The following is a 14,849-nucleotide window of genomic DNA, read 5'->3' as shown; positions in this document are numbered from 1 at the left end:
CAAATGGTTTTTAGAAATAATATCATTTATTTATTTACATATTTGATCGCTCCGCTCAATTGGCACACCTGAGACCACATACCTAGTTGACTATAACAACAATAGCTGATTGCTCTCCAATTACACGAACATTAGGCCATATCGAGTGAAATTGTGTCCGGAAATGTATAGCTAATAACATAAAAAATATTGACCAATTTTGTAAAATTACAAGAAATATTTTAATCGTTTGTTTCTCTAGAGCCTCTAACATTGTGTATTTCTCACGGAGTTTCCACTGCACACTACCGGGTGATGTTGCCAAGGGTGGGGGGGGGGGGGGACGGGAGGGGGCGGCGGCTGCGTACCGACGTCTAGGCGTCGCTAGCTACCTAGAGACGTCTCGACGCGTCAGTCGTCCACAGTCCGCGACGAAGCTGCGTCCGGCTCCCTCAGTCGCTTCGCAACGTATCGTGAAACTTGTTGCTTCATAACATAGCGTACAGCGACTGTCAGCTGACTAGTGTCAAGTGTAGCGTCCGTCACAAGTCATGTGACTGATTGACGTAACTGTCATAACCGTGGTATTGTCGAGCGAAGTTTGTTTTGGAACAATGTAAGTAATATAAGCGAGAGCAAGCGTTGTTCTTTGTGTTGAAGTAGGCACACATTTGATTTGCCAAGCTTAAAAGTTTTAGTTTATGAAAATCCGAGTATTGCTTTTCAAAATTTTACATTAGTATTAAGAATTGTATTAACAAAGAAGGGTTTACATAAAATTAGATACAATTAGCATATAAGTTAACGGATATACAATACATATTGATTAAAAAGTATATATTTATATATGTAGTATATTGATCGATGAAGAATATTGTAATTATATTGATTATTATATAATAAATGGTTATGAGCTAATTTTTAACAAACAACTCTGAATAACTGAGATGTTATGTCGTTATAAAATAGAATTAAGATTTGATAAATATACATATTCTTAGTTTTCTTATGATCAAGCTATTTCAAATATATAGGCCAAACGTATTATTATAATAAAAAAAGAACATTTTTATTGTACTTTCCCTATTATTTTGCATAATTATTCCAACAGCGTTGGAAGGGTGTATTACAAGAATACATAGCTAAACGCAATCTCAGATACTAACTAGTATCTGAGATTGCGTTTAGCTATGTATTCTTGTAATAATCAATTGTTAGGTGTCTGTATACGGTTATACAACAATTTTGCGGTAGAAGTTATAGGCTACTGTCGAAAAAAAGTTGAAGTTACTATATTATTTTCTAATGTTCAATTACAAACATAATTCAAGGTTTTGCGCATAACATAAATCATATTTCCATACATCGTGAAAAACTATGTTGAAATAATTCAACTTATTTACTCGGATAAAACAACTGAGGTTGTAGTAACAAGGGCTGTAAGTTCATGAAGGCTATTGAATAAAAGTTGTGTGTGTAGGAAAGATGTTTAAAACAGTTAATTTTCAATTGAAACCGACCGAATACAATCAAAAGGCTTATGAGTAATTATCATTTTCTGTTATCGTAGACCAAATGCATATGTTTTTGTAAAACTCTGAGAAGAGATAGAATGTTGATGTGTTTGTTGACAATAGGAACGTTTTTACAAATCCCAAAGGGAACAAAACAAGTTGAAACAGAGAGTTTAGTTTTCAGCAGATGGCCAACATATGTTTCGTCGGATCGATGTCCCATTGTTCCTACTAACAAATCCTATTTTAAAATTGAACCTGTAGGAAATGCTCTGATATAATTTGGTTTTACATCATTGGGTTAACAAAAATGTACATCTTATATGCAGTTTTAACATTATTTTATATACATTATCTTAGTCTTAATATTAATCATATTCTCGCGTTAGCCTACAATTGTCGTAATCAACACGAGCCGTAAAAACCAAAACCAACTTTGTTTAATGTAACTATTTTTAGATTCGTGTTTTTGTATTTTTATACAGTCTATTGTTTTGTACATGCAGTACTAATAATTTGTATAGAAGAGCGAAATAAAACACATAGGCCCTATTCCTTGTGGTTTTACTACTATAACTGGTGTTCTACAAGTTTTAAACAATGATATCAAATACTTTCGTATTAACTTTAGTTATAAAAACATATTAAACGTATTTGAACACATTTTTTCACAAAGTTTTAACGAATTTCCCTATAGGGAAGGAAGAAGCTATTACCGTAAGTGACACGGCAAGACCTAGACTTGGGACAAATTTACTTTTTCATTTCGATGTCCCCATATTTACCTGACACGTCTGAGTAGTCATTTGTTGATGATTAACTTACTGTGTGGGGGTTTCATTCAGTTGAAATGACTATTAACCAAATAACTTTAAGCTATAAACGACGCAGTATACAGAAAGTAGTTATAACGATATGGTTAGAGATCAATTATCATACAAATGGAACACAAACAAAAGGAGTTATTTGTTATATATGAAACCTCAAAAAACAAAGTCACCCCCTGAGCATCAAATAGAGCTGTAGTAAAGTAATGGTAGATTTGGAATTAGATCAACCATTTAGTTCATCCAATTTCAAATGCCTATTTTGGCTGAGTTGATTAGTAGACACAATAAATCACAAAAATATAATATTAATTGAAAAAAGTTTTTTTGAAATTTAAAACCCCACGATAAAACTTGGAAGGTCCACCATTCGAGAGAAAGGCAATTTGTGTCCATCGGCGTCCTGAAAAGAACAGATAGGGTGTTTCGGAACCTTGGTCTTTCCAAAAAGGTCGTTAGAATATGTTCTACTCCTTAGGAATAGTCACTGAAATACAAACCGGATTAATTAATTATTGGTTGAAACTCAATCTCAGAAGACCATTTATAGCACAGACCTAGACGACATTTTAATTATCTTGCTTCTAAACTGTAGCATATTGCTTTTAGGATTTCATCAGCACAAAAGAATGAGTTTGATCTCTTTGGTCCCTTTATTTCAAATAGAAAAGTAATTTGTTTCAATAATAAAGTATCTTGTACATGTGAGTAAAATGGTTATTTAAGGTTAGTATTAACATAATTTAATCGCGTACATTATTTTGATCGTGCATCAATTAAATACTTGTAAGTAGTAGAACAATATTGATATTTCATAAAAATTGTGTTACACAAAGAATTAATACATTTACATTTAAATTCCATTTTGTAGCTGAACTGCTCAGTATATAATAACTCACATAACATATGAGCTAACATAACTCATAACATAATTCACATAACTCAACTTGCAGTTCAAATATAGTTTTTTTAACGACTGCATATGTTTCATGAAAAATGGAATTAACAAATGGTTTAAAGAAACATTATATTTAATTTGTATAGACCTAGTTTTTTCTTTAAACCTTTGGAGAATGTCACATTCGGAGAAACATTTGTAGTGGATGTAGGTGAAACAAGACGGAGCTATGTAGGTTAATTAGTTTAGGCATATTATTTGTTGGGAAAAAAGATGAGTTTTAAGTAAATCGACCCATTCTGGGAAACGTATTCAGGCCCAATACCCGAAATACGTCCAATCTTCAAAGGTGAATCTTATATTATTTTTTGAGTTAAATCTATTTACGACAAAGCTTAGGTTATTATCGCACGAATAGTGGCCTCTTATTTCAATAGCTCAGCTACAGCAATAATCAACGACGGGTGGATTCAAGGATAAAAATATCAAATTGTCACACTATGTAACTCCCCAAGAGAGATTTTTGAATTGAAGGTAAACATTCATACTCTTGTTCTGAAAAATTGAATTCATAACATTAGATGCCATTTGAAGAATCTTTTATGCTTTAACAATAGTACTACTCATGGTAGGCCTACACAATATGAATTACACGTATTACTTATCAGTTTGTTGCATTGTGGTAATTTGATGTAGAACCCCTAGTTTGTATATGGCTATATTTAAATACCTGCTTAATTTTTTCACATCCATCCTAAACAAAATCTATTATCCAATGGAAATCAAGCTATAAGTAGGCCTACAATGAACAATTTCTTTTTAGTCATAACGCAAACAATACGGTAAAAAATTGTAATTTAATGAGTCCAAAACCCCAGAAAAACTACTATTCGAACACTCCACAATACTTTTAAGGTGCTAGGTATTGTAGCTGTTGCTAATAAATTACCCCATTATCATTGGTATGAAAATACTTGTCAAAAAATACATCTTCACGATTGTTTTGTACTCGTTATAAGTTAAAGTAAGGTATTACCCCCGGCTTTATTGAGCTATACATCACAAACGTTTAATAATGTTTTTACTACGGCTAGTGTTATGAAAGCTGTGTCTTAAACCTTTACCCGGCGTAGATTTATTGAGCTTCTTTATAACCTCCACACTTTCTACTTTGGTTTCTTGTATGGCGGTAGTAAAAACACGCTAATTCCATGAAATAATTTGACTTGTAACATTTCTTGTACTGTATTAAAAAGCAAGTATTTAATAAATATTCACAAATACAAAAAATTGTACATAGATATCAAGTAGTTTTGAAAATATCAGCAATTTATTTTTAATTTATTTGTTATACATTATATAGCTTTCTTTACGATGTAGCAATAAAACAATAATTTTGCGAGTATATACAGTTTTAAGTCATGACAAATGTTTTAAGGATTAAATTACTCGTATATTTAATTGTTATTTCTTATCTACATCTAGCTTTTACTAGAGATTACTTGTCTATGCACATAGTCTTCAATAGTGCAGGGTGTAGTTTCTTTTACCACTCCTAATATCCGGAAACTGGTTTTTAACCGGCAATGTATTTATTTAAACAAAGTTTATAGTTTATTGAAAATAAAACGCATCATTATTTTCATTATGTTTGGATTAGTTTGGGGTAAATTTTTGGAGACCACGATGACTATTTGAGTATTTTTATAACTTAAATATAAGTGTCTTAATTTGTCTATACAAAAGAGATACGTAGTTAACTCAGCAAAACTTTTTGCATTCTTCAATATTTTCCTTGAGATTATTTTAAACTGACTAAACATATTCCTTAAACACTTCTGTTTCGAACCCTAAAACTGGTAATAATAAGATTGAGGGTGATTAATTAAACATTACACCATATTTAAAGTAAGCTAACGATTTCAAAGCCTGTCATTTATAATATATGCTATCAAGATATCTAAATTCAGTCTAAACTCCCTAAGGGTCGACGCTAACTCTAATTTGTCACCAGTCAGCAAGTTGACCCGGCTCGTCCACTAATCTCTGACTAAGCAATTAGGCAGGTCCTCTGTTAAGGTCGGGAGTCACATTACAGCAATGTCGTTAGTAACTTTAGGTCCTGAACTGTGATATGAAATAATATTACATAGCCAAGTCCTTTGTAACCGTCAAAGGGTTTTGTAATTATAATTACCACTCTAAATGAAAACGTCTTTCAACAATTTAGTAATGGTATGTTTAATAAACTTATATAAAAATGTTTAACTTGAATATAATATGTAAAACAATAATTAATTAGTGTTAGATATAATCGTATATATTTTCCCGAAAGCGATTTTTGTAAATTGTGTTTTACCTTTTTACCTAAATACTAAGTCTAACCCTTCGTAAGTTTGGGAAAAGGAGTTTCTAACAGTTTTATGGATGTTAAAGATAACTTTGTAAATTGATGTCATTATCTGTTTAGAAACAAAAATCTTTTTACGCTTCCACATTTATTTTAGATTATAATTATATCTCCACGTCATATTTTCTACAACTCGTAAAACCAATTAAGATATTTTGTAACAGTATAGTTCATCGCAACCAATTGTAGGTAATACAAATCTAGAACAAAATTTTTATAAAAACATAGTGTAATATAGTATTCGCTGTAAAAAAATCTACAAATATATGTGATAATCTTTGGGTTAAAAAGAATTTTTGAAGTCTAAATGACTAGCTACTTGGGATGTATAAAAAAAATAAAATGAAAGCTCAATAGAGCAATGGGGGAATTGCGGCACTATCTTCCAATTGAATGCTTAGAATTTTACGTCTAGTTCTCCGTAGCCTAAGCGAAACTGCTCGAATGATGGAAAGCTGGCTTTGGATCCTCAACCATCCGATAATTTGGGAGTATGGTTTTCTCCATTTTACAGCCAGGGCTTCGCTTGTTTTCCTCTGAAACGCTTCATATTCTTTGTGGGGGACTCCTTCCGTGGAACATAATAATGGTGTGAAGCTTCCTCTGATGTCTTCGGCTGATTTGTCATATTTATTGTGTTTCTGAACGGCATAGTTTCGAGATGTTGTTCCCCATTCTTGGTCGGCGTAAGAGGGAGCGTCAGCATTAACAATGCGATGATCAAAAAACGCTACTCTCTCAGCCTCCCAAATACCATTAACTTTAAAATCAGTTTTCAAAGCAGGCACATTGTTTACGGGGTCAGCTTCTCTCATAATAGGCTCGACTTCAACCCCTTTCCAGGCCATATTTGCTATCGCAACACAGTGGTCTCAATGTTGATCATGCTCATGTTTGATCAATCCTCCTTTTTTACAATTTAAAGCATGTGTAAGATTCATAGGTTGATCACAACCATCACATCGTACTGGTAAATTTCTTAGTGTGCGGCCATAGCGAATTGACAAAGCATCTCTGAATTGATCCGGGGACAAATCCGTATGATCAGATGCACATGGTGTCACAGTTAACCATTGGCTAGTATTCCCTGCTACAATTCTAATTATTGGCTTCTTCTGAGTTTCAGGAAGTAATTGCATAATTCGTTCATTATTTGCTTTAGCCAAAGTGTCTTTTTCTAGTTTTCTCTTCTTTTAGCGAATTTCCCTATAGGGAAGTAGATATTACCGTAGGTCTCATGGTAAGACTTAGGCCCGGGACCGATTTACTTTTTCATTTTGATGTCCCCAGAGGCCAAAAACACCATTCGTTCAAATGTTTATATATGTATATATATATATATAGATTTATATATATATGTGTCCGTGAACACGATAACTTGAGTAATTTTTATCCGATTTTGATGAAATTTGGTTTGAAGGTGTAAGGTGGGATAAACTTGAATGAGTTCGCGATCCAGCATGATCGGACCATGGGAACAGGATTTTATGGGGGGTTTTATGGGGTAAAAATTGGCTTTTCTCACTTTTGACCCTCAAAACACAAAATTTTCCAATTTTTCTCTAAACCTTCTTAAAGAGCTTAAAAAAAACCAACAATTCAGTATATCAAAGTGTTTTTGTACGGTTATTGGTTACGGAGAAAACTAAAACAAAATTTAAATTTAAAATTCCCATGTTATTCTTATGGAGAATATTGTAAAATGTTGTAGTTTGCTTGTTTATGGATATCTTTTGATCAAACTTGGCAAATATATTCATTTTATACTAAGCAATAATTATTTTACTTAAAACACACACTTTATTAGTTTCCTTGTAGCAGCAAACCTAGGTACTCGTTAAACCTAATGTTATTTAAATAGATCAATTGAAAATCAATTAAGCCAAATGGAAATTCGCTTAGACGGCAGGTTTGCTGCGGCGGGGGTATTTTACATCTTGTAGAGTTGATACATGATCATTAATCTTTAATGGTTGTCCATTTTTAATGGCTAATATTATTTTTCTGTGCATTGTTTTGATTTTTTTAATGAAATACCATCGTTTTTTTGTCGGGTCCTGAATATTTAAGCCTCCAAAACGAGTAGGGAGAGAGAACAAGTCTGATTAGTTGAACAATCTTCTAAACTAAATGAGAAGGAGTTTAAATCTTTTCTTAGGAGTAGGAACCTAGTTTTGCTCCTGTTAAATACGAGATAATAACGTTGATTAATCTTTTTTTTTACCCAAGTATTTATCTACTTATTTTTAGTGTGTAGTCTTTTTATTTAAACTAAATTTTTAGCATTTAAAACCCCATTTAATATGTTTAAAACCTTCTAAAAAGCCTTTTAACTGTTCTTTTTCGTGATAAAATTTTACTGGCTTAACTTTATATATCATGCCATACTGTAAACGTAACTGAGTTAACAACGGTCAACGAAACAAACTTGTTACGCAAGCGAATCTAATTACACTTCGTCAGAGAGCGTGTTTTAGCCTGCATATCACAAATGCATTTAACAAGCTCTCATTTCTCATCAGCTTGTTGGTTGTCTCATATATGTGTGTTATGTATGCACAAATCGTTATGTAAGTCCCTCATTTAAATTACGACCAACGGCTATGGAATAAAGGGGAAAAATATACTTTGTATTTACTGGTATAAGAAGAACGTTAATCCTGATTTTGACAGTTTAATGAACGAATTTTGGATTGCTTCGAAAAGACCATAGACGAAATACACATTTCCAAATATGAACAAATTTTCATTGGAGTTTGACCAAACTACTATTTAATATATCATTGATTATAAGTTTGTAAATAAAAGAAAAGCATTGCTGTTATTAATGTACGTAATTCTATCACTATCTCTAAAATACTACACTTTTGTATTCATTACTATATGTTTGGTTCGACCGGTGTTGTATTCGTTATAAAATTGTTTAAACAAGTCAAGATCATGTAGTCTAATGATTCGTAAAATATACAAGCATTATAGTTAGTCATACGATTTACTTAAGTATTATTTTATCTCATTATCTTTAGATTAAAGAAAACTAGTAACGGGAGTAATAAATATGCAAATGCTATTAAAAAATACATTACAGACTCTTAGTTAACCTTTTATAAGAATACATTTTATCAGCTGAAAAAGGCTTTATATAATCGTATAAAAGGAAACAAGTGTTGAAGTAAAATGCAAATAACGATGATGAACGACGAAGGATTAAAAACACGTTTTCCTAGCTGGATGCAAAGAACGAAACATTGTAGACAAAATATGTAAACTAGAGAAAGGTGTTATAGCTTGTCTCGTAAATATAACATCTATTCTGTAAAGTTACTTTGGTCATTTGATTTTTTACTTTTTTGCAAGGAAACTGTCCATTCTTGGTTTTGTCGATCAAAAATCTAGCTTTTGTTAGATTTCAGACAACCCAATGTCATAAATGGCATGTCTAGAATCGCACTCGCTTATAATAGATACCTTAATATATGAAAATAAGAATTGGTATTTTCTTTTTAACAATAACAAAGGTCAAAAATACATGTTTCCGATTCTTTATCGAGTTAATTGTTTAAAAATGCTAAAAATGTTTTCAATTCAACTCCATCTTCTAAAAATATAATAAAAAAAACACACACAATTTAATATAATTCCTAATACAAACTGCACAGAAAACCTATCCAATCCTCTGTGACACTACAATATTTCCCCCACTCTGTTGCAAAACTTGCACGTTAGTGTTAAATATTACCTGGGCTGCGTAACTAGAGTTCTTGCTAGTTTCATTAGGACAAACGTCACTGACTTTGTTTAGGCCAACTGTTTACAAGAAGTGCCATTGAATGGCAAGGTTGTTTCTCGGCCATACTCTACAATCGATATTACCTCTTTTCCTGTTCTGTCAAAGGTTATATAATCATCATAAATAAGAACTTTGGATCATAGGGTAAAAGAAAAAACTGATCAAATGGAATAAACCTAAAGTTAGATTTCTTAAAATAAAACTGAATTTGGATTGAAGAAATACTTTTTGTTTTGATCTATGATTTGTTTTGGTTTTATATACTTTATTGATCCCCAAGGATATCCAGTTTAGAGGCAAAGCGTGGTTTCAGTGTGACCAACGGACTGTGCCGTTATGCATTAGGTTTACAGGGAAAACATTTGTTACCGGCTTTAGTTTTCCATACATTCAAAATTAGGTTCCTACTTCAAATACATAAAGAATTTAAATCCTTGTCCGATAAAATTATTCACTTAACTTCTTCGTCTTATTTCTACATAGGCCTAATTTATTCTTAATCTGTTGTGAACAGATTTTATTTTTATTTTTGTGATCTTAATTTATTGTTATAATATTTTTATTTATAAATATACTTGTGAATAAATTTACCATCAGTAATATCAATTTCTGTTTTGTAAAACGAAATAAAATGTTTATTTTTTGCCAAAACACATATCTCTATCATACAGGAACACATCACCAAACGGGGTTTCTAGATTAAAAGATGTACTAGAAGCTATACAAATCTTAAAACGTACCGTAATTGTAATAATTTAAATTGAATATTGAACTCGTACCCGATCTTATGAATTCTTTAAAAATCTTCAAGAAACAATGGCTTAGGTTGCTTTGAAAAGCAAGGTACGTTAACCTTAAAATCAGACAGCTACAAATTATATATGGTTCACACTGGATAGCCACATCTGCGATACAAGGACTCAAAATGTGTATCTTAACACATAAGTTGTAACATTTATTTTATTATAACTAATATGTTCTATCAAGTACTCTTTGAATTATATTTATTTAAATTAAAAGTATTAACAAGGCGTTTACCATATTATGTAGCTTATCTCTCTTCTAAACTTAATTAAAAGAGTTATCATTAACAATCTTACATTACTTAATGCATCAAATTACATCATCTTATTACATGCTTACGTGTTACTTAAGTGATTGACTAGTTAGTCATGAGCGGATAGGCCTACAACTGATGGATCATGATTGCATCTTACTGGTGTGTTTGAAATTGAATGTATAAACAATATTCGGGATCAAAAGCCAAATAAAATATAGATGTTCATTCCTCATCATATCTTTTAAAAACCCATTAATACACTTTCGGATAATATTCATCATATTATATTATATTAACATATTAAACCAATAAATGGTATACGTATTTTAATAAGCATGAGATTTTAAAAATGCTTCAGTAAATTCCAAATACTGTTATTAATCTACTTTTTTTCTTTTGAAGTCACCAGAGGCTGCAAACACGACTCGTTCGAACTATTTATGAGTATACATTGCAATTTTCCCTATGAAGAATAAGACATTACCTTTAGCAACCGCCCCCCCCCCCCCGATATGCTGTTTGATATGTTGGATTAACATATGAAACTTATTAATTTCATCCTATACTATTAAAACTTCAGTAATAAACCAATTTTCTTTTTCTCGTAGCAGAAAACCTAAGTACTCTTTACATATATCGTTAATTCATATGAAATAAAAATATGACTCGTTTATGGTAATATTTTTGTTGAATCCAATTAGACATTTTAAAATTTGCCTACCCCGCAGGTTTGCAGGTTTGCCGTAGTAGAGTATTTAAATGTTCTTATATTTTTTAAACAACCGATCAGTCAATGCGTGAATTACTATTATATTTTATATTGTGACTGTGACCTTATGAATTGCCGCAGAAGTATGCAGCTATTCATGCTGGCTCTAAAGGCTTGGATAGCCGCCAGCGCTGGGTCGTGACTATGTCAATAATAAACATTTTAACGACATCGCTTTATGGGTTCAATGCCAATACTGAGCACTGAATGTTTAATAAACGAGGTACAATGATATGGAAATCTAAATAGCTAATACATTTATAAGCTAAATACATTATGTTCTGTACAAAAATTTACAGCAGCTATATTTCCTAAGAAAACATGCGGCCACCTACCAATGGCTTACTGCTTGAGTTGAATAGTAGTTTATTTGTCAAGAAGAGGTTTTCAATACTTTTGAAACAAATATTGTCTTATTTTTGTATCAACCCAGTATGATATGTATTTTATTTTATACATACTGTATAATATCATTGCTTTCTGAACAAAGAAGCCTATCATACGTCAAGGCTATTTGTATTACGTCTATTTGTATTATACTATTTGTATCATACGTCAAATTTGTATTATGGAAACAACGTCCATCTTTATTTGTTCTATATTCACAGTTATTACTTTATAATTCTAAAACGTCCAATAAGGTTGTACGATTATATTTAAATCTTTATCCAAATCGTAATGTTCAGATTTGTTAGTATGTGCATCGTTTACATTTATTATTATTTACTTTACACACATAAACACACTTCATATGTATGTATACGAAATTCAAATTTTCATTTAAGATGAATTTGTATTCATATGAATTCTTATTATTATAAATTATTATTCTTATTCTCGACTTCGTCTCGAACATAAAAAATGATCTTGAGCCAGCAAAACCTCATTTTTGGCCCTAGGTACTAAATATACTATTGAGGTTCCAGGCCTTTCATATAAGTCTTATAACATTTAAGGAACTGACAAACAATTCATTTTAGTAAACTAAACATTTGTATTATTTTAAATAATCAAACCCCTGTAGTTTAAATGTTTCTAAAAATACACAATTTCAGTATTCCGCAAGAAAATTTAAGAGCAATTCTGATTATCCTTGGACAAAGAATTTGTTATTAATGATGTTCATAGAAACGATTCGTAGTAGTATATAAGAAGATTGAATAATCTTACATATTTTAGTTTAAAATCTAACTATACTCCATCTTAAAGATCGAAAGAATACCCGTCGGCCGTGATTTCACTCTTAAAATAATATTCCCATAAGAATCGTTATTCGTTGTAGTTTTTTTTTTTTTTTTTTTTTTTTTTTTTTTTTTTTTTTTTTTTACTATAACAGAGCCATTCCTTTAGTACAATAAAAAGCCCATCAACAGTGTTGTCATTACAGAGGCGACACTATCTGTTTTACATACTACATTGTTATATTGTTTTAAAACATCTAATGTTTCTCAAACAAAGAAATATTCTGGAACAAAACCAACGTAATGTAGCCCTTGCAATAATCCGACAAAGAGTTTACAGCTTTTTGCATTAACTTTTGCTCCTGTTTACCCATTACACTGTCTCCGCTCCTTTTAAACCGAGATCTTTTAAAACTCTTACGAATTGTGGAGCTTTTAATGCTTTCACAAATATGACTTTTAAATGATGTCTTTTTCTTGGGTTAAAATTCTTTACAGCTACGTTCATATACGTATTAAAATTATTTGTTAATTGACAGATAACAGAACTACTTCGATTTGTTTTCAGACTTACCGGTAGTCTATATTAATGCTACTCTATTCCATTAAGGTTGTAATAATGGTATTATTTTCTTTCAGATACTAAACATGGCCATCAAGAAGATTCTACTTTTGACAACCAAGAGTAGTAATAACTACGACAGACAAAATTATGAATCCTTAAGCGTGCAGAAACCGAAATAGTAATTTAAATGGAGTTAAATAAAAATATTTTAGGTGGCAATTAAATGCGATGTTTTGAGTGCAATGGATTTGAAAATGCCATCAAATACGTGACGAAATGAGTAAACTGTAACATAACTCATACATGACGCTTGTATTTTTAAAAGTATGTATACTGATAATCGTGATATATTACCAACTAGGTTGTTTGGTACAGATAATCATGTCTTTTATGAAAAATTACGTAAAGTAGTTTCCTAACTTTGTATCCACCAACAAAATTTGTTTAAATTTTAGTTACAAAAAACCAATATAATCATTTAAATTTATTAAAATTGTTCTATAAAGTTTTGTAAGCTCACTTTCTAACCTTCAAATGCAAACTTTTACATAAGCCATGAACGTTACCCTATACGAAGCTCTGAGGCGGGCCAACATAGATACGTTTTCTAGCAACTCCACTAACACAACTCCGACAGATGACTACAACTCCACCTACAGACAGGATATAATAGACGACAAGGCTGTACAGGGAGTGTTCTGTCTACTCTATACCACCATCTTCGTCCTGGGACTGTTCGGCAATGTGTTGGTGTGCTATGTAGTGGCGCGCAACAAGGCTATGCACACTGTCACCAACTGCTTCATCACCAACCTCGCTCTGTCGGACATACTTCTATGTGTCCTTGCAGTCCCGTTCACTCCTCTCTACTCGTTTTTAGGTAGGTACACTTTTCATAGTATGTTAGACTTGTGTCGTTATTACAGCGTATGTTAGCCATTTTTGTTTTTATCTTATCTTATGATAAAGTTGTAACATTCAAATTGGTATTATAAACTAAGCTTTTCAGCATAAAACGCAATCTATACATAAAACAAAACGATAAAAGATTAAGAAATAGGATGGTAAAAAAGAAGTAAAATACAACAATAGTAATTCTGTAGTTAAACATTTTCCTAGCTAAGCCTATTCTTATCATCAATAAACATAATAACCGTTTAAAAATGACAAATAACTACAACAAATATAAATACATTGTAAGAGATTGTCAATATAATATATATTGGTAAACGTTTGTTTTGTTTAAAGTAACAAAAACATCTTTTTAACCAACACAAAAATTTTGAATTGTATGTTTTAGGATCAAAAGTGACATTATCAACATGCAATAACTTACAGAAGTTCTCTCGCCAATTCATATTTGTTTATCGCATTCACTCGATAACTCATAAAACGGTTGTAACATTTATTTAACGAGTACCATTGAGTTGAAGGCTTCAGTATTATTTTACTCTTTTAAATCACGATTCCCAAAATTGTACCGATATTTATAGATAATCAATACTTTGTTGTACGCACCTCATATCGTATATATTTTAACAAAAGCCATCATATACATAGTACTAAGTTATTGTAAATATTGACTTAGTATAGTGGGAAAGTGATGTTGATGAGAAAGGTATACACGACTTAGCCCCAGTCGATTAACGCATACTCTCCACAAAATAATGTAGGCCTTAATATTTTACCTACGGTATTATAAACATGTTGACTAGAATAAAGATACAGCTATAAACGAATAAAGTGATTCAGCCTTATATTCCTTTCAAATTCCATCTCCAACGTTGAGTTTTTATAGGATTTTGTTTTAATTGCCAGTCAGATTGAGATAGGTAGCTTTGTTGGAATTAGTTAAT

At 31.5% G+C, this 14,849-nt stretch overlaps 1 protein-coding gene across 2 annotated transcripts in view; it reads left to right on the top strand.

Annotated features, from left to right (window-relative positions):
• The first annotated feature begins 407 nt into the window (after positions 1-407).
• The window catches only part of LOC129005061 (prolactin-releasing peptide receptor-like), a 32,468-nt gene continuing 18,026 nt past the window's right edge, over positions 408-14,849 (top strand). For both annotated transcript variants that reach the window (XM_054433855.1, XM_054433845.1), the window contains exons 1-2: positions 408-595; positions 13,068-13,873. In XM_054433855.1, coding sequence (XP_054289830.1) covers positions 13,549-13,873 — 325 coding nt within the window. In that variant the 5' untranslated portion in view covers positions 408-595; positions 13,068-13,548. The remainder of the gene's footprint in view (positions 596-13,067; positions 13,874-14,849) is intronic.

Source organism: Macrosteles quadrilineatus, unplaced genomic scaffold, assembly GCF_028750875.1.
Source record: "Macrosteles quadrilineatus isolate MER2022 unplaced genomic scaffold, UCM_ALF_1.0 Scaffold_1__1_contigs__length_201487025, whole genome shotgun sequence".
NCBI lineage: Eukaryota > Metazoa > Arthropoda > Insecta > Hemiptera > Cicadellidae > Macrosteles > Macrosteles quadrilineatus.
The sequence above is the reverse complement of the archived record's forward strand: the minus strand, read 5'-3'. Positions and strand labels throughout refer to the sequence as shown.